General features: G+C 44.9%; 2 protein-coding genes across 4 annotated transcripts in view; one reads left to right on the top strand and one right to left on the bottom strand.

Moving 5' to 3' along the window:
• Nucleotides 1–11,739, top strand: part of LOC149335896 (uncharacterized) — a 113,941-nt gene extending 102,202 nt beyond the window's left edge. For all 3 annotated transcript variants that reach the window (XM_089552444.1, XM_089552443.1, XM_089552445.1), the window contains 4 exons: nucleotides 1,283–1,384; nucleotides 4,687–4,748; nucleotides 5,860–6,026; nucleotides 8,966–11,739. In XM_089552444.1, coding sequence (XP_089408570.1) covers nucleotides 1,283–1,384; nucleotides 4,687–4,748; nucleotides 5,860–6,026; nucleotides 8,966–9,160 — 526 coding nt within the window. In that variant the 3' untranslated portion in view covers nucleotides 9,161–11,739. The remainder of the gene's footprint in view (nucleotides 1–1,282; nucleotides 1,385–4,686; nucleotides 4,749–5,859; nucleotides 6,027–8,965) is intronic.
• Nucleotides 11,740–17,319: 5,580 nt separating this feature from the next.
• bc10 (BLCAP apoptosis inducing factor bc10) lies at nucleotides 17,320–18,559 on the bottom strand. Its single transcript, XM_089552442.1, has one exon. It carries the CDS (start codon nucleotides 18,393–18,395, stop codon nucleotides 18,147–18,149), a length of 249 nt encoding a protein of 82 aa, XP_089408568.1. The 5' UTR covers nucleotides 18,396–18,559; the 3' UTR covers nucleotides 17,320–18,146.
• Nucleotides 18,560–20,744: the final 2,185 nt, after the last annotated feature.

Here is a 20,744-nt window from a genome sequence, read left to right as displayed (position 1 = left end):
CCGCAGTTTGTATACATACAGCTCCCATTCAAGTCTCTGGGTTTTGAAAAATCACAGTGCTTCTGAATTCCTCTGAAAAGGATGACAAGTAGACATAGGAAGCTGTGGCTTGCTCAAGGCCTTGAAGTGTTGTTCTGAAGGTGTCCAGGACTTGTCTTGTGCTTCTTGCAACAGAAGATTACCTGGTCATATCTGAATCACCATTAGCCAATTGACCCAGCATCACCTCAACTTGCCGGTCTTTTTGTGGGAGCTTATCTGGAGAAGAATTTGAGCTCAGTGATGCAAGGTCACTCTTCAGTTCCGTTGAAGTGCTTATCTTGGGCAGTGCCAGCGATGTTCCGCTGGAGTGCTTATCTAGGGCAGTGCAGCAATGCTTCGGCAGAAAGTGAATTCTGTTAAGATCGTGCTGAGCTAATAATGTGAGGTTACACGGAGGTTCTGCTGGAGTGCTTATGTTTGGGAACACCTGTAGTGTTTCAGCACACTATGATTTGACTTACAAAAGCAGTACATAAAAGCAGCACATAAAAAGCAGTGGCAAAAATATTACTTATATGATGGTTGTGAACAGTCTAGTCCAGGGGTTCTCAAACTTTTTTGCTTGGAGGAACCCCAAAAGCCTTCAATAAGTTCCAGGGAACCCCCCCCCCCGCTTTCACTTACCAGCAATGTTGTCGAGTGCATTTTTGCAAAGAGAGAGTTGCAAAAGTTAAATGTTTATTGCACAGATTAATACAAATACTAATGTGATGGGTGGTACTGCTTCCCTTTTGAGAGCAAGTGAAAGCGTGGCTCAGTAGCACTCAGAGCCAGTCTCATATCAGCTGCCGGGTCAGGGCCGGTGAGGGTTCTCGCGGAACACAAGAAGACAGCCCGCGGAACCCCTGTGTTCCGCGGAACCCAGTTTGAGAACCCCTGGTCTAGTCCGATATTGCAGAGAACATTTAATTAGATATCAAGGGCTAACTTCCAACTCATCAACACCAAAATTAACAAAAAAAACTTCCTTCTATGCTTATTTTCTAGGCTTCATTGACTATTGGCTTCCTTCATATGTATGTCATAATAAGCCCCTGATTTCCCTACCCCTGTCTGCTAAGCTTAGAGCTGGTTAAGCAGGCTCCTTCTTCCCTCCCCACATCCAGTCCAAGAAAAATGCTGAGTTGTGAACAGGTGTTTATTTGATGTGCCCCTTGTTATGCTTACCTGCTGCCACATACATTTGTGTTCTTTCTTTGCTCAAATAGTCAAACATTGTAAACTCTTGCGTTTTTTGCAGCCTGGCCCTCAAAAGCAACAACGGCAATGTTAGGTCACCACGGGACAACAACCAAAGGCTAACCGCGGGTGACAGCATATTTAATGGAGACGGCGAACCACCGTGAGTATCAGTGCATGACTGTCTATGCTACGCTATGTGACTACAGTTCATGAGATTACATGAAGCACTTGAAGTCTGGATCCATCGAAAGGGGTCTGTAGTGATTCAAGCACAGGTGGAGAGGGAAATAAAGAGAGAGAGAGAGAAAGCAGCTGGCGGCCTGTTTTACACATTGTTTTATACAAGGGGGAAGGATCATATTTAAAGGTCGTTTGCTCAATTTATGGTACCTGAAATATATGAACCCTACATTCTAGCATGAAAGGTGTCAGATCCCTTGTCAATACTGGTGAGGGTTCTGAGACCCCCCCAAGACGGTGGGGGCTCTGAGATGCCCCACAACCGCCCAACTTTAATCCCGATTACATGTGGTGCGTTGCCCAAATGGCAATGCTACAAAAGTTTTCATTCAGGGAGAGGAAGGGACTAGAAGAGGTTATGTACAGGAACACAGTTTGCACACATTACTTCCAATTTAGTATCATCGGCATATTAGTAGATGGTAGTTGTTTCTTTTATTTTTCTTGACAAGAAAACATCAGACCCAATGCGATATGATAAAGATGTTTCATATTCGTTTGAGCGCTATGTATCTTCTCAGGTATGAATAACCAACTTGCTGAAGTGTATTCCCTTCTTTGTTTTTTTTTGTCTGCTGTAAAGCTTCAGCTGCTGTTTTGCAGTAGAAATCACCAAATTAACTATTTCTGGAGTAATTAGCTACTGCTTTATTGAACTGACACGGTACACACATAGTTCTCGGAAATTAACTCACTCCCTCTTTGCAAGAAATGAATTTTTGCTGCATTTTTCATCCAGCTGCACAAGTGTTTTCAAAAATTCTGTGGTGCATTTCTCCACAGTGCTTGAGGCCTGATGAAAGTCGCTCAGTTTCATGAGTAGATGAATTTGGCGCCACAGAGCCGAGTGGCACAAGACCAAATTGACAACATCTCTAGATTGCTAGCCAACCTTCTTAAATGTGCACAGAAATCTCCCATCACTTTCTCACATTTGCATGCCATGCACACTTAATATTTACGGCCATCACATAAATTTAGAGTCATTGTCAGTACCATATATCAGTGTTTACAGCCATGACTTGAAATTGCTGCTTTAGATCACGCACCATAATTGCTGTGGAAGACATTTCCTTCAGGGTATGATGTGATTATAGTAGTTCTGCTATGGGGATATGATGACCCTTGACAGCAAACATTCCAACTGTCCTTCCTTGAAGCTCATGTGCTCTACGGAAGCTCCTGCCTTTCCTGCCTGTACGACACTTCCCCTGGGGTCCTGTACGTGTGCATTGCCAAGTGCTTACTTAGACATTAGTGCATTCAAAGAACAACGGCTTAAAAATCCATATTTGCACTTTAACAGCATAGCACATGAATAAACTTACAAAATGAACTGGTGCACAGCATACCTTTTACCATATTATCCGCAAAGCAGCCCAACTGCAATGGTAGTCAGAATAATGGAGTTGCATAACTCATCGCTGGCAGTTAAAACACCTCTACCCATCACTCTTGTGCTTCTCTAAATCTAGAATTGCAGCTTAAAGACTACCTGACAAAGTTATGGCTTAGAAATGCCAGTTTACAGGAAGCCTGCTGCTTGTTTCGTGGATCAAATTTAATAAAGCTAAAGCCAGCTTTGCAGCAAAACTGGAATTTTCTCATCTGATCACTTGCCATCAACAACGGCTCTGTGAGTTGATGCTGAGCCTTCTGAGTGTGAATTTCAAACATCAAGAGAGTTGAGTTGCAAAGAAACCTACTTTTTTTTTCTATAACTGTAACCTCCACATGCTGCACAGCCTGAATATGCATGACCACGCATATACCTCTAGCGGATTTGGCTGATTTTTGCTTTTTGTGTTTCTTGTATAAATATTGGACAGGTGAGAAGATGAATGTGCTGAGCACATGCCGTTTGCAAAGATCTTGAATGCTTTATGTCTATATGTAGCCAATTCGACATTGTCACATAGAACACTGGTGACTTAGCTAAGTCTACGCCAGGATCCTACGCTCAGCCTTACTAATGTACTTGGACATTGGGGCAACCCGTACCCAGTGCTGTGTGCAACAATGACCCTTTTGACTTTCTTGAAAGACAGGAGTTCTCTGATGCTTTTGAACCTTTTGAGTGCTCCAACGTGTGTATGTGCATGTGCATGACTTTTATGTTAATATGAATCGCTACATGTACGTTATCATCCCCATCCACAGTAGCCTGCCAGGTATAAGACCAGGCTAGCATCTCTAATTATCATTAAAGACTGCCTGCTCTTCTCCATCAGAGAAACATGACTGTGAGCATTTTAATACTACAGTCAAACCCGGATATATTGAAGTTAAAGGGAATCACAAAATAGCTCAGTGTATTGCTAGTTCGATACAACATGGGTTCAATGAATAAGAATTTCAATGAATAAGCCTATCTATAATCTAGAAGCGAGAATACATTGCATCCACACTAGTGACATGCTTCTTGCAGTTACGCGCCGCACACTAGGCACTGTTAAGTCTAACCTGCTTCGCATCAAGGCCACTGCGGATGGTAGTCTGGAACTAGCTGTTGCCTACATAAGATGTCTAATCCTGTTACCATTTGCAATAAATAAATTAACCACTCATTAAAATTAAGCTATACTGTATGGTTGGTTTCAGCCACTCCTTCAGCAGTGAAGGGCTGCAGCTGGGCTTTGGCGAGTCAGAATGTCTTCACTGCATGACAGCGATATGGCATGTAAGAGCTAGAACAAGTGAACGAAGGCTATCCTCAGGCACACCCCACATTCACTTCGTTACGCGGTTTCACCAGTCTTACCACCAGGTGCATAAGGTCTTGCAGCCAATCCCTCTCTGTGCACAGAGTGTGACCAAAGAGAGCCTGTAGGAGAAGTGTCATTTGCAGGGCTACAGTGCCCAGTTCGATGTATCAAACGATAGGTGAAATTTAAGTTTGATATACAGCCCAACTTTCCTTTACTTTTGTTCAAGATACTCAAGGGGATAATCTGTGTGTTCAATACAGCCAAGAATTCGAAATATCCGGGTTCGATATGTCTGGGCTCAACCGCAGGCATATGCAAATTCTAGTGCCGTTAAGTTAGCGTAACACCAGATGACTTCGAACAGCGTGCTGAAAACGTTTTGCACTCAAACCTACTGTTACAAAGAGAGGCTGGTATTTTTCCTCCATTATTTCATTTTCAGGCACGGTGGTGGAAACAGACTAAAAATTGAATTCTCTCAGACCTCTGATGTTTGTTTTTCTTTCCGACGCAGCCCCACACTGGAGGAAATCCGGACGTGGGGAGACTCATTCGAGAAACTAATGAAATGTTCGGGTACGTTCAGCGTCTCGTTCACTCCTGGCACTCTGAACTAGGATATCAAAGTTAACGGCGCGGAGTCCATGACGATTTTTTTCATTCAATATTTTGGAGGTGCATGAAGCTTGTTGTCATTACTTTGAAGAATAGACTGCTTGAAAACGAAAGATAACTTCAAATGCTACAAGACGAATAAGAAAGACATTGCTTTACTACTAGGTAGCGTATTGCGTTTTATGGAACATCAGAATAAGCAACATAAGTGGGTAGCATCACTGTTATGAAAGTACAGTTGCACTAAAGGTGTGAATAGAGAAATTCATTGCTAAAGTTAGGGCCTGCACTAACAAATAATGTTTGTTCTGTTTGCACAATGTGGGCGTTATTGATGCCAGTGCACAAGCTCTGCTTTGACTGGTGGAAGGGTTTTTCACACATACTACACCCACCAGACTAAAACAGCACAGCAGTGTAGTTAAATTTTCAGTTGATTGTCCACTTCTAAATTGAAGTCTGAATGGGTGACTACGATGAAACGATAAGCTAAGTAAATAGGCAATTTTTCAGTGCCTTGAAATTTTGATTGCACCTTCCTAATATGATCACAAGTAAGGCTAACTGATCTGCATGTACTGAAAAGGTAGTGCTAACAGAACCTGATTGCATTTTCTGCTTTTTTCTCATTCTACTTCTCTCACAGTCAGAATAATAATACTGCAACTGAGTGACGAGAACTAATTTAACGTTGTTAGTAACACTACTTTTAATTTATTGGCATTTGATTTGAGCTATGTTTTCAGTGCTTATAATATAGTTTAGTTTATTTTCTTTCCTTTGGCTATAAGTCACAGAAATTGTGGATGAGAATTCTGAACTGGTTTACAATCATAATTTAATGGCTACAGCAGTAACCTGCAATGTAATGAGCGTGTGTGCAAAGTGTGACTATGTTGAGCTAGCACGTCAGTCAATATCGATATTAGTAACCTTATTTCTTATTCTTCATCCAAAAATGTCAGACGTATACTATCTGAACCACACTTTATTTATTTATTTTTTTTGCCTTTTGTACTTGCACGCTTGTCCTGTGCCTGACCGTTTTTTTCTCCTCGATTTCGTGTTTCAGCTGGCCGCAAGGTGTTTAGGGACTTTTTGAAGTGCGAATACAGCGAGGAGAACATCCTGTTCTGGCTGGCTTGCGAGGACCTCAAGCAGGAGTCGAACCCGGAGTTGATTGAGGAGAAAGCTCGCGCCATCTACGAAGACTACATTTCCATCCTGTCCCCTAAGGAGGTGAGGCTGCAGCACAGTTTCTGGAGGTGCGATGAATGTGTATTGAAGCATAGAAGGTGAAGCAGAGAATGAAGCTAAGCCGTAGGCAACACTAAGGCTATGAAGGTAGAAGTTGTGTATTGACTCAGATATGAATATTTTCAAGGAAACGCCTTTTGGTACAGTGTTGTATTAAATAAAAAATGAGGAACTGAGAAGAAATAGAGACAGAATAATGGAGAGGGAAATTGACATTATCAAATACACTTGACAACATTTAAGAAGAAGTAAATGTTCAGCTTGTCGGCTTGTTGATGAGTAGCATGTGATTGTTTTTGAAGGTATAGGACACAGTTCATTGCAGATTTTATTGTTCTGATGACAGTGGCAATGTAACAGAGAGACCTCATGTAAATGGACTGGATGCAAACAGAAAATTCAATTAATTATGCCGAAATGCTTCAATAAAGAAGTGTAGGTATCACTTGAAAAGGGAACCAGGTAGAACTGTGCAATGCCGCATGTTACTATGATACAAGCGTAGTGCTTGCTATAAATTCTCAAATCAAACATAAACTAAATAACATAAAATATTTTATTTGTATTTAAAAGTCTTTAACATTAGGACACCTATTGCCAACACTTAGGTGACAAGCTGGTTACGTCTCCCCTCTGGGACTATCATTATGTGGAAGATAAGCATATTTTGCAGGTGAAGCTATTAGAGGTGCAGGAAACTTAAAAAGCTGTTTATAGGATGATTTGGTGCATGCAAAATAATAATAAAAAAGAAATTTGTTCATTGAACTTAGCTGATGAGCAGAGCTGTCAATCGCTGGATCTGTCTTGTGCAACCTCTGTGTGTGCATTCGTAAATGATATACTACTAAATGTGAAATGCAAATCTGTGTTGTTATTTTACTGCTGCAGGGCTGTATAACACTTATAAATCGCAGAAGTCGAAAACAAAATCAACTCCGATAGGTTCAGCTCCTTCTGCCCTTCAAAACTCTAGTCTTTTTTATGTCAAGGAGAATGTGCGTGCATGCACGCATAAGCACATATAAGCCTGCCCAGTTACTGCTTCTGGTTATATGACTACACAGCAGCCTCAGAATACACTTTTTTCAGGAAAAAAGATTTGCATCAGACATGTATGCCATTGAAAGTCCACCAAGTCTATTACTGCCAACAATGACGAAGGTCGATGCTACCCAAGGCTGTTCACAATGCATTGGAATGAAGTTCCTTTGATGGTTATTGGCCACACTCTCTCAGCATTTTGTTTTTTCTGCGTTTCATGTTGAGCAGTCTGTGCCCTCTTTTTGTAACAGCTCTGTGCATTTTCTGCCAGTAATGGAGGGCTTTCTGTTAAAGGGACACTGAGGAGAGCTCTATCACTATTTTTTTTAAAGCAAAATCTGATAGTTCGGCATTTCATGGCTTTGTTGCCACTCGGCCGGCAGTGAAAGATGCATTTATTTCCAAGAAATTTTGATTCGAAGTTGAAAAAGTTTTTCCCGCCGCTCTGATTCAAACTTGGAATTCTCCTATGACGACACAGGACCAAATTACGTGAAACATGACGTACACATGACGTGACGCAGACTCCGTGATTTCTGGCGGCCAGCAGTGCGGCCATGAGTGCGGCCTAGCAGCAGCCGAAAAGAAAGCTACCGCCGGCCGCACGTTCAAGGCATCTATCGGCTATTGCGGCCGTCGCTACCGTCTCTTTGTTTACGTTTGCACCGGCGTTTTGCCAGCGTTACGATGGATCCCGCTCTCGAAGTGGTCAAAGAAGTTCTCGCAAATAGACACATTTAGCATACCGTGTACCTTGTTACCGTTAGCGGAATACCGGGAGCCCGCCTACCGCCGGTCCGCCGGTCAGCAGGTGCTGATTGGTCCCGATGCTGCAGGCGCGCGCGTAGCTGCCGGGTGCGTGGCACCATCTGGCGATGTCAAGGAGATTTGCGCATGCATTGGTTGCACCTCAGTGATTCGTGGCTTCTAGTGCCCTAGTGTTGCTAGAACCATTGGTTCTAGCAACACTAGCTGTTTTGTCCTATGACGTCATGAAGCTTGTACTTGCGAGTTTGGCCTGTGGCGGCGATACCTGTATTTTGGTTCTTGCTCTTTTCTACGTTACAAGAGCTTTGTTGTCAGTATGAGTGGCGTTTTTGTAATCAGGAGCTGGTATTCTGTCGATACAAGTCAACTTCAATTTCTCCTCAGTGTCCCTTTAAGCTGTCATGTCAATGTTCTGATGTTGACGGAAATGACAGCATGAAGGTTCACGCAATTAGGATAGTACCACGCTCTGCGTACACTGCACTCTCTTTTCTTTTCACCTCATGGAGGCATGAAGCATTGTGAATTGCGAAATCTGTTCCACTAAACAATGTGCTTGCTAAGCAAGACTGCTCATACACCTTGATGTTCAAAGCATTTTCTCGGTTTGCTATGATCAGTAGTAAGGTAAGCTACCTTAGAGTAGCCCTAACAAAGGCAGATATAGTTCACTTTGATTGATGGCATACAATAAAAAAATTTTTCACATGTTAGCAGATTTGGTGGACGCCTTTGGGTAAGCATCAAACTGCGTGCGTTGTCTTGTATCATTCTTTGTGTTGTAACCTTTGTAAAAACTAAGCACTGAATCCATTTCAGTTATGGAGCACCAACTAGCCACTTCCATTGCCCTTCTAGCATTGATATTAAGTTGTATCGCAGATGACATGTTGTAGGAACATTGTAGTGGTGTTGTTATGGAGGGAGGTGAGCTCCATAAATAGCTGTGCTGCACCAAACACAGGAACTAACTTAGCTGCCTAGAAAATGCATTCAATTAGATTACAGCCAGTTAAATCTCATTTCTGTCAATGAACCAAATGCAGTAGTACGCAACTGATTGGTCGCTTGACCCTTTTCTCTATGTTTTCTTTTTCTTTCTGCCGCAGGTGAGCCTGGACTCTCGCGTGCGGGAGATCATCAACCGAAACATGGTGGAGCCCACGCCGCACACCTTCGATGAGGCACAGCTGCAGATCTACACCCTCATGCACCGCGACTCGTACCCGCGGTTCGTCAACTCCCCGCTGTACCGAAAGCTGGCCCAGTTGCCTTCCCCGTCGCGCAAGGGCAGTGCCGCCTAAGAGCCACACGCCCACCCGCCGCCGCCGCCACCGCCGCTGCCGCCGCGCCCTCCCTCTTCGCCGACGAAGACGGGAAGCCCTCGGCTCAGAAAGCTCAATGGCGTGAAGGCGGTCACCACGCGTACCTGAACACACAAACTGCTACTAGCGCCCCCTTTTCGCCCGCCTTCTTCTTCTTTGTTACCCCGAGCTACGCGTGCTGTTCTTCTCCTTTGGAAGAGGGCATCGCATCACGTCTCGCCCCAGGACCAGAACAACAACAGCCGCAGCAGCAGCATTTGACAACTACACTACAGTGTGCCCCGGAACACTTGGATGAAGAGACCACCTGCCACCCTCTCTTGGGTTCCGTTCTGCCAGCAATAAGGCTTCCTCACCGGCTTCCCAATGTCGCCCGACCATTTCGTATACACTGTACGCTTTGCACAAGTGCTTTCGCGTAAAGCCCCACTGCATTTGTTGTTTCCCCTGTTTGTCGTCGTCGTCGCTGTTTCATTGGGCTGCCCGGGTGCAAAGCTGCTTGAGCGCCCCGACGAGCCGATGACTGCCAGCCAAGCAAGCGACGGCCAGACGCAAAGAGTGCCCCCATTCATCCCCCCCACCGCCCCAAACAGAGGCTGCCATCTTCCCAAGAGTCAGCGGTGCTGGCGTGCCGTTTCCACAAGTGCATATCATTTGCCGGCGACGCCCTGTCGTCGTCGGCAACGATGGAACACACAAGGGGACACACACCGTGCTCGAGTGTAGTAGTGTAGCCTCTGAACTGGAGACCTGCCTGTTTTCTTTCTTCTTTTTCTCTCCCACCTTTGTCGTTCTCTCTCACTCTCCTCTACTGCATCAGGAGTGTGTGCTGGGCAGGACAGTTGGACACTGGGGAGAGCGCACGCGGCGTTTCCCAGCTGCGCACAGTTTTATGTGTAGCAGTGACTGGCAGGCCCCACTTTCAAAAGGCGCTCGTGTGCTTACCTAACCCCCGCCGCTCCCTTTCGCACTTCCGCTCACCTTTGGTGCAACACCCTACCCATTTTGCTATTGTTTTGCCCTTTCTTCAACTACTGCTTTTCCCTCCTAAAGTGGGGGTAGACGGGTGTCGTCGTTGTGTGACCCAAGCCTTCCCCTTTCGTTCCATTACGTTTCTGCACAAGGTTTTGATGGGACAGGTTGTTGTAGTGTGCCGTACGGTGTGTGCAGTGACGTTTTTGTGTTTCATTTCTTTCTCTTTCCCCCTTTTTTTTTTTCCACCATCTTTCACTTTCTTTTAAACCCCCAACATACAACGGTGCCCCCTCAGGTTCATCTTCTTCGGGCCGCCTGCCACTTATTGTTGAGTTTTCTCAGACAGAGGACTGTGCGTTTAAATGTTCCACGCGCTTGTGTGTTGCGTATGTGTGTGTATGTGCGTGCTGCATCGTTTTTTTTGCAGTAGGAGACATGGCGGCACGCTTTCAGCATGCATGCTGTGCTAACACCCCTCCTCCTCCGGCGACAATTTCATGCCGCTCGTGAGAAACATGGGCTGTTGATGACACGGATGGCGCTTTTTGTGCGCTGGGACTCTCTGAAAGGCGCTCTTCTCTCGCACATTGGGTGGGGATGGGGGGAGGGGAGGGTCCCCAGTGGGGGCACGACATGTTGCAAGCAAAACTCGTGCGCGCTGTTCGTCGATTTGCGGGGAACGACACACTCAACAGGGCTTACCAACCAATAAGCTCAGCCCCCAACCCTGCCTGCCCCTTGCCCCCCCAACTCCCCTCCCCCACCCTTTCCCTCCCACTTTCGAAGCATTCTGAAGATGCTATACACCAGTTCCCATCTCACATTGCTCAGGCTACCCGTTTTCCTCCATTTCTCACCACCCAGACGACCAATTTACGATGCAGACTCATCAAGCTGCAAGGGTATGCATGACTCTCGGGCTGTTTGCTTTTTGTCTCCGTTAGTTTGTTTGTTTGCGAAACAGGCACTTTGGCCAATCATAACCCCCCGCACATTCCTAAATAGCTTCCCCAGCATAGAAATAGCAGCTTGCAGCTTGCACTCAAGCTGAGAAACATGACATGCACATTGTTTCTTATATTTTGCCTTTTCAGAGTGCTTCAGCTCAGTGCAATAGGGACGTCAGTGCATAGACTGTTGTTCTTTCAGTTCATATATGTGGGAAACTGCATCACGACAGGCCATGTATTAATGAGAACATGTGCCCCTGCCAGGCACAGAGTCTGAGCTTGGCACCTTTAATGGAGCTAAATTCTGGTATGTTAAGAGTACATAGCTGCGCCAATTGTTTTGGGATGTGACACATTCCTAGAAGTCATCAGTCATGGGTTAGCCACTCTGCCATTTCTTTCTCTCCCCGAAATGTTTGGCTTTTACATAACAGATCCTGGTCAACCCTTCAGCAGGGCCAGCACAACTGCCCTCTCCAATTTATTCTCCCTACCACACTCGATTTACTATACTTGTAGTAATGACTAATGAGTAATGATGGATCAAAAGAGCTAACCATAAAAGTTTGTCCCCAACATCTGCATGGCTTGCATTAATGATGGATGCGAGCCCAGGTGAAAATCTTTCCCAGCTCAACTGGTTTATAGAACAATTTCCAGCTGGTTCCAACTGGAACCAACTGGAAATTGTTCCATAAACCATTTGGGCTGGGAAAGATTTTCGCCAGGGAGTACTGGTATGGTTGCACAAGTGATCATGTGACGGGCACAAAAATAGAAAGCAGACCAAGCTTAGTTTGTTATTGAGGAGGATGGCTTTGACACATTCCCACCCTTTGATGTGTCTCCGCCCTAATGTGTTGCCGTTTTATTTACCAAATCCGCACAACACAGTATTGGATGTGGCTTAGTTGATGACATTTATCCGTAATCACCTTATCCTCAGGTCCTGTACTCTGACACTGATACGTGTGTGTGTCCAACAGGTTCGAAAAGTTTGATTACGATACTGGCCTGTGTCACATGTCAAAGCCAAAATTCATGGAAATTAGTGACTTCCGGTCAGATTTCATTGAGCTGTTCTTACCCTCTGTATGCAAATGATTATCGTGAGCTTCAGAGAAACTTTACTATGTCACATCACCAACTCATACAGTTGTCTCTATTCTAAATCCTAGCTCTGATAAAATAGCTGAATGAAGTCAGGCAGGTCACTTGTGCTGACCAATTGTGCAAATTTAGCCATTGCAAGGCAAGATGCTTATTGTTTTGAAGTAGCTCACTGAGAGAACTAATGCCATGTTGAGTCGTGATCCGCACAAGTCTTGCTACAGCTGGAAAATGAAAAGCCCCTGGAACAAACTTACGACTGTCGAGTGGTTGTGAGACTTTTTTACAGTCATTTCCACCTTTTCAAAAGCATTGTCTCATGAGCATTTTGAGACGTTGCCGGCTTATTTTGAGACCTTTAACACTTCAACATTGCTGACAGCTCAGAATTACTTTCAGCTTGCATGTTCTAAGCTGATCCCTTGAAAATGCAGTGAAACCTTTCTGATTCTGCCAATGCCTTTGTTTTTTTTTGTTAAATATAATTTGCACTCTTCAAAACTCCATGCATGGCATGTAAAGGTACTGCACTGCTGAGGAGAAAGGGGACAGAAGTTTATTCGCTGAAGCTCTGACATATGTTCCTGCTAAAAATTTCACTCTGTTTCTTCTAATTTCTTTAACATGCATTGTTTATGCAACCTTTTTCTCATTTACGAACTTGAAGATTACACACAGTTCAGAGGATGGCTTTCTGAGTAGTTCCTTGACCAGCGTAAACTCGTTGTCTTGATCACACAAGTAAGCAACGAAAATTTCAATGCATTAAGTAGCAATGGTTGAAAATATTGAGGTCAGTAACCTTCTACGTACAATGGCTTTTCTTGAAAGGGGTGCAGACACTGTCTTGGGAGGTTTCTTTAGTATTGCTTGCAAACATGAGATGCTTTAGACATGAAAAAGGAGCATGGATGAGATGCCTGTTTAGCTAGCACCCTCATCATAATCCAAGTTGTCCTCGGTGCAAATGCTCACTCACATTTCCTGGAACCAAGGCAAGAAATGGTCAAAGCTAGCAATGCACAAACGTCAAATTAGCTTCATTGTTCTGTTTGTGAGGTGAATCCACTACCCTTGCCTTGTGACAATGCCGAAAGCTGACCTGTGTAGTATGTTTGTTTGTTTTGTGTTTATGATACATGTGCGCATTTGGCCTTTACTTAAAACCTGTGTTCTCGCAACTACGATGGCTTTGTACTACAGCTTTCAGGCTAACCTCTTTGCTGACAGATGTGCCAGCAGTGATGTGCATAGAGTTACTACTACATCTCACTTGTTTCTGTCGGCTTTCTTATCTGTTTTCGAGCTGTCACACCGCCGCAGTTACTATAGCGATTTACCATGTTAATGCAGCCAACACCGTTTTTATGAGCTAATGCTGTCAGAAAAGAATGAGGTATGCAAGGTTCCTTTTTTTTTCAATCACTTGTGATTCACAGCGGACGCCAAACGCTGCGCAATCATTGTCGCAATCAGTGCAAAGCGGCGCTATTGCTCATTAAGTTCCATTCAGGCCGCGCACGGTATGACCAAAACTGGAACCACTATGTTATCTGGATCCTGGCTTCGGGCAAGACGCGTTCTGAAACATGGCTGGTGCCACTGGGAATCAAGCCCGCGCGCATCGTCATTAAGTCTTTGTTTTGCTTTTATGCAGCAAGGCTAAAGTTTAACAAGAAGAAAACACAATAACCGGAAGAGCGAGACTGTACATACAGAATATGCAGGGAGCATACTGAACAATATAGAGATATGGACGCAGTGGTGAAGACGTGTTACAATAGGTTTTAACCAATGCCGGGCACAGTGCAGAATAACTCCGTGCTCTCGTTGCAAACCAACTCTCAAGGGACCTTTTACAAAAAAAAAAAAAAAAAAAAGTGTCAGCAAGCTGTCTAGTCACTGAGCAGAGCTTCCAAACAGTCTAGGAAGCTGCGAGGCTTCTCCTGAACTTCGGTGAAACCGACAAAAGATTGCGGCTTCCCTGCAGTTATTAGCTGCTCAAAGAAAGCAGTTTTTCCAACACATTATTTCAAAGAACACCCAATCTAGTCAGCACAGCATACCCTTCCCCTTTTTTTTCCCTCACATTCAAGTGCTCCTGAGCTGTAGCCTATGCAACACCGAGTGCAATGAACTTTTTGCTTCAGACGATGACCTACGCGACTGTTGTTTGTCGAAGTGGCCACAGCTTCCCTACTGCTTGGAAGCCTGCTTTTTTATTTTCTGTGTTTTTGTTTTTTCTCTCTCTGGGTGAAGAGCTTCCCACTTCTTTGCGTTAGGGCTACATGCAACACCTGCCCTGTTTCGCGGGCACTACAAGGATCAAGTCTTTTACTACAGAGGTCGTGTCTTTTGGCACCCCACAACCGCTCTCTAGCTGACAAAGCCCCGGCAGTAGGCAGGGCCGGTTCGAGGAGTTAGCAAAGGCTGGGGCAAACAGCCTCGCCTCATCACATTCGGAGGGACGACGCTTGTGTAGTAGGCTTAGGTGAAGAAAAAAAAAGTATGCGATGAAGTGTTGCGCATTTCGCAGCGGGTCTTCTTATTTCTTTTTGAGAGTGTGACACAAACGTCTCCACAAAACCAAACAATAGTCATCGCAGCAGTATTGCAACTTTCTCTCTCTCTCTCTACACTGGTGGTTCTCCACGAAATGTGCAGCGTTGTTGCAAAGATGACCCCCAGCATATTGAAGATCCAAAGGATGTTAATAAATGTTCCTTACAATGGTTTTTCCTATGTGGTCGTCCGTGTCAGTTTTGAAGTGGATGAAAGGCCTGTCACTGGAACCGATCAGAAAGGCTTCATTCCTGGTGGAAAATTTTTCACGCGATTTTATTCATCTGGTGGGCAAAGATATTTTCGAAACTATATTAAGTGGTGGTAGCAAAGCACTAACCTTTTTACGGACAAAACAAAATAACAGATCGTGCACTCCTTCTGGTGTCACTTCGATTTGTTTTGTACGTAAGAGGTTAAATGCGTTAGTACCACCATGAACAACCAACAAGGCCCAATTCTCGCACTTCTAGCATATTAAGTGTGTAAGTGTAAAACTATCCTGAGGTCGAGTGCTCCAACGCACAACCAGGCATATTTTTCTGCTTTCAAACAGCTTGCGCTTCATTGCTTTAGCCCCGCTGCGCTAAGCAGAGATTTGCTTGCTTCAGATAAATTCAGCCGTACTCTTACCATAACTAGGTTGCCTTTTATGTTAGCTATCAAATACAGCCAATATTTTTCAGCACCATGAACTTGGAAGCTTGTACTTTGTATACAAAACGATACTGTCACATTTTATTCTGCATTTCTCACATTACCTGAGGTAAAAATTACTGACTGCATGGCCCCTCAAGTCGTCCAGAGCATGATAGTTTTCCATCCACTGTGACCTTTTAACATTACTGTGCACAAACATGTGGAAAATCAAACATGGGCATTTCATAACTCAAAGCAGCCTAAATGGCTTTTCAAGGCATAAGCAATGGATTTAGAGAGCTATTATGCCCATGCCTGAGCTTTCAGTGTTTCATCTCCGTACCAATATATCAGACACCTATAATCTGTATACACATGACTGCAGTGCAACAAGTAGATCATGGAACAGCTTATAGGTTTATGGGGTTTAATGTCCCAAAGCGACTCAGGCTATCAGTGACGCCGCAGTGAAGGGCTCCGGAAATTTCGACCACCTGGGGTTTAGTTAACGTGCACTAACATTGCACAGTACACAGGCCTCTAGAATTTCGCTTCCATCGAAATTCGACTGCCGCGGCCGGGATCGAACCCATATCTTTCGGGCCAGCAGCTCAGCGCCATAACCACTAGATCAGAGAACTGTGTTCCATTTAGTTTTGACATGACCTGTACCAAAAACCAAGTTTAAATCTAAACTCAAAGGTGCGGACAAGCACATGTAACGATTCTAGAAAATGCACCAAATCCGAGTCAATTACAATCAAGCTTAACATGTGTCAGGAGTTAAATGCATAGATTTACTTGCTTAGTTGGCCACCAGCATTCACGTTGCACGTGGTAGCTGGACTTACCATCGCAACAATGGTGCGAGCACAACACGTAACAGAGAAGCATGCACTACGATACTGTGTTTAGCACCAGGCGATATCGCTGACACATCACTGGATATTAACACTAACTGACGAGTGTGCCTAGCTTCGTAGTTCAAGAGTAGAAGCGACAACTTTAGCTATCCGATTAGTGAATACAGTGCAGCTTTCAGCTTGACACCTTCCCGTCTGCAAGGTGTTGCTTACATAAAATGTAACCCGTTTTAAATGGGCCAACTGAACACCATTCTGGCTGGGCTCACCTAGAAATTCTCTCTTAGGAGTACAATTGAATCTCAATACAAAGTTGAGGAGGCACAGTTATCAGTTCGTTATAACTGTAGCTTCATAATAGCCAGTGTTGACTGCGCTTCCGAGGAAAATCTTCATTCCTTAGTTATATCCACTATTTCATTATAAACAGTTCCGTTATGACGAGGTTCAACTGTGGTTAAATTTTCTGTCCAACTACTATGTTAGAGCTCTTTGGGTTGAAAGTGAAACTTAACGACCACACTGAAGAACACTCCAAACGCTCACAATAGCCTCATTCTGCCATCCGCAAGGATTCGAGATCAGGTCAAACATATATAATATTGTTTTTTTGAAGAAGGAAACGGGGCAGCATGTCTCATCTTGGCGGACACCTGAACCGCGCACGCCGTAATGGAAGGGATAAAGGAGGAAGTGAGAGAAGAATGCAAGAAAGATGTGCCGTAGTGGAGGGCTCCAGAAGAATATTGACCACCCGTACAATGACACATTGCTGGTTTTGCAGCACTGCAGAGTGTGTTTTAGACAATTTCGAGCCCATGCTCTGCGATGTCACACGGCATTCATGAACTCAGGGCGACATTTCCAAGATACCTGGGAATTGTTTACACGGCATTTTTCCACAACACAGCAACAGTGGCTCCGTCACTCTGGGCACACAGTCGGCGAATAACCCGACTCTGTAGATAGCGCAAAAGCAAACGAACGGCATCGCCTCACGATATGCGACGGTGCGTAGTCCACGACGAGGAAACACGGGTTCTCGGTCACACCATTCCTTTTATTTTGAGAGAGAGAGCAGTACGCCGTGTTCACGCGAAAATGCAAAAACGGACGACGACGATAGCCGCAGCTATCGCTTTGCCAGTCTTTTTCTTTCAGCAATACAAAAACAATGAAAAAAAAAAACTGGGAAGGGTAGAAATACGAGACAAGCACGAGAGAGGATAGAAAAGTTGCTTGGTGAAACCGCGAACGGAGAAACTGGGTGCTAATACGTTTCAAGAGTCGATAAAGAAAACAAAAAAGGTTCCGAGTCGAGCAGGTGAGGAAACGGGTGGTGTAGCAGCAGAAGTGGCCACTCGTCTTACGCCTCGCCGCACTGCTTGCAGCAGCGGTAACCCGAGCACAGTACAGGTGGTATACACTTAGGTATACAACGCGTAAGAACGGAAGGCGGCAGGTTGCAGCAGAGACGACACAGTCCACACGCTAGACGACGGGGGAAGACGTGGTTTTCTTTCTTTTTTCTTCGTTTCTTTTCCTTCCCCTCACTCTTCCCTCCGCGACCGAAAAAAAAAAAATCCCATCCGTCCAGAAGCTACGCAAGCGTTCCGAGTCCGTAGTCAACCATAAGTGCTGTAGGCGCCATCACGCGTGCGACTTCGTTACAGGGGGCAGGGCGGCTTGTAAGGCAGTCCCGTTCAGTGCGCAGTAAGGTATGCACCGTTTTTCAAGATCGCTGTTGAAGCTGCAGCAACTGCTGCTGCTGCGTTGTAGTCGACGGCGAATATCCGGAGGTCGGGACGGTTGCAGGAGGGAGGGGAAGGGGGGGTGGCGGAAAGAAGGCACGGCGCAACCAACAGGCTACGTGCCCGGCTCACAGGTCACGGAGTTGCAGTTGACGAACAACGAGAAGATGCAGTTGCCCATGCCGCTGTAGCAGATCAGGAACACGGCAGCGATGAACACCAGACTGCAAATGGTGCACGGCTTGCGTTCGAGGAAGAAACCAGTCAGGTAGAGGACCATGAACATCACGTGATTCTGAACCAACGCCAGGTTCATGGGCTTGGGTATAAGTAGGACGGGGATCAGCCACTGCAGGCAATACATGGTGCTGGCTCTGTCGCTCGTCTGGCGTCGATGCGTGCGCTTCACCAAAGTGGTCTCAGGCCGAGCGAAAGGGCGCCTGCGTGTCGCTAAAACGGCCCCACTTATCAAAGTCGACGAAAACAATGATGGCGACCGGCTGGCGATGGCGTCGCTACCTATGTGACTGCCGGTGAGCCGAAATCCCGAACAAAACCTGATTCAGCACTCTCTTGGCAATAGCCCCTCTTTACCATTAAATTTATCCAAAATTTAGTTATGTGATATGATAAATGGTCATTTGTGCAAACTGTTACACTACTAAAAACTTAACGTGCGTTTTGGCTACTCACAGTCACATCACAATAAAATCTGGCAACGACGTCACTGTTAAGTTTGTTTTTTTTTGAGCGCGTGATTTAAGTTTTTCAGAATATCCACCCGAGTTCGATTCGCCACGTCGGCATGTTGTTTTCTACTTCGACATTCGTATAGCTCCTCGAAATAAAGAATACTCCACTGCGCTTGCCTTTGTTTAGTGAACTGTTGTCTTCTATATGCACATGCACGCGAACCGGAATCGGTTTTACTGCGAGAACAGCATGTACAACTATGCCTTCCTCTTCTGCATTGAAGCTTTCGAATGCGTTGATGACAGAAATTCAGCTGTCGCGGCCAGGACATCGATAGAGGCGTAATGCAAACACATACACCTCTTCTCTCCACTCCACTTTATTGCACTTTGTATACATACGGGGTTGGAAACATAAGTAAAACAATTTAAGTATGCATGTACAAACGCGGTTGGGCAGATGATTGCGGCCACGTCGTGTGGAAGGCCGTTCCAGTGCAAGGATAAGAGTAGAAAGAATGATGTTGCAAACGACGTATTTATTGCACGCACGTGGGCGGGCAACAGCAACTTGAAAGGCTGACCGACCATAAGTGCGTAGTTAGATGCTTGCCGGAAGGCTAATGTAGAGCGAATAATGAAGTGAGCTCTGTAAAAAAACTTATGAAATAAACACATACTGACGATTCGACGGCGACAAGACAGACTTGGTATGCCGCGGACTCTGCTTTTAAATATATTGCTTATGTTGCATGAATAAGTACGCAGGTTTGGGTGGACGTTTGAGGAATCATAGGCTTCTGTTAGCGGATAATATTAATGAAATATGTGCGTTCAAGGTTACGTCACTGCACAAAGTTTTATTCAGGAATGGGTTAATTCTACCGCGTCGCGTCGTGTGAGATTTTAGATAATGTATAAGGTAACAGAAGAGGTACGTTTGTGGTTAAATGACTAGAATTTGCATTTATCAGGCTTTAGGTTCATGTGCCATATTGATTTTATACCAGTCCTGTATACCAATTAAGTAATTCTAGAGAGCTAGCTGATCGGAGTGGTTAGTAACTGTGCGATATATAATGTAGTCATTGGCGAACATACGGATATGCTACAGAAGATATGCGTGGGTAAGCTTTTCATATATATATTAATAATAGTAGAAGAGGATGAAGGACATGATCCTTGCGGGATGTCTGATAACCAGGGACGGTTAGCCAGAAAATATTCATCCCCTCCGTTAGAATTCAAGTTTAACAAAAGTTTTAGCAGCAAGCATATATGTGAAGTATTTTGTAAAGGACTTTCACAAAGTCCAGAAAAACTGCATCTGTTTGAAGGCCAGAATTAAGATTTGCATGCAAGTTATTGACAACGATCGAACTGTGTTTCGCAGGACATGGGCTTGCAGAATCCGGTCTGAGAAGGATGAAAAAAAAATTCGTACTAGAGTCAAGAAAATCCATTATGCGAGAATATATATGACATTTTCCACGATAGATGGTACGCTACCCGTGGCGTGCCAACAATGGGAGCTATTAACACAACATAGCCATTCATTCTAGCTGTGATTCTTGCTACTGCAGCATGGAGCGCTGATAACTGCTGCCACGGCCACGCCTGCGAGCTCAGATGTGTAGTGTACTGCACAGCAAAAGTTTTGAGAAACTCTGTCATCTTTTGTAATGGCCCCAAAAAATTGCTTCTAGTCGTGCACATGGGATTGCAGCAGGCCTCTCTTTCCATACCCTAATCACTCCCCTTGGCCCTTCCGAAACAGAACAATGCCGCTTCTGTGCCTTGACCCTGTGTCCAGTCAACGCCCGTCATTGCACTAGGGTCACGCACACAACGCTGATTTGGATTCCATGGAGCACTTGGAAAGGCTGCCATGCGTTTGCCTATTCTCTTTACTCCGACCCGCACAGCTGGACTTGCGGGGCGTCCACCAATGTGACGTCACCGTAGCGAACGCCTACATAACACTGCCCTTAACTTAATAGAGACTATATGATGCACTGTCG

Source organism: Amblyomma mixtum, chromosome 7, assembly GCF_055824585.1.
Source record: "Amblyomma mixtum isolate Tamu chromosome 7, ASM5582458v1, whole genome shotgun sequence".
Taxonomy (NCBI): domain Eukaryota; kingdom Metazoa; phylum Arthropoda; class Arachnida; order Ixodida; family Ixodidae; genus Amblyomma; species Amblyomma mixtum.
The sequence above is the reverse complement of the archived record's forward strand: the minus strand, read 5'-3'. Positions and strand labels throughout refer to the sequence as shown.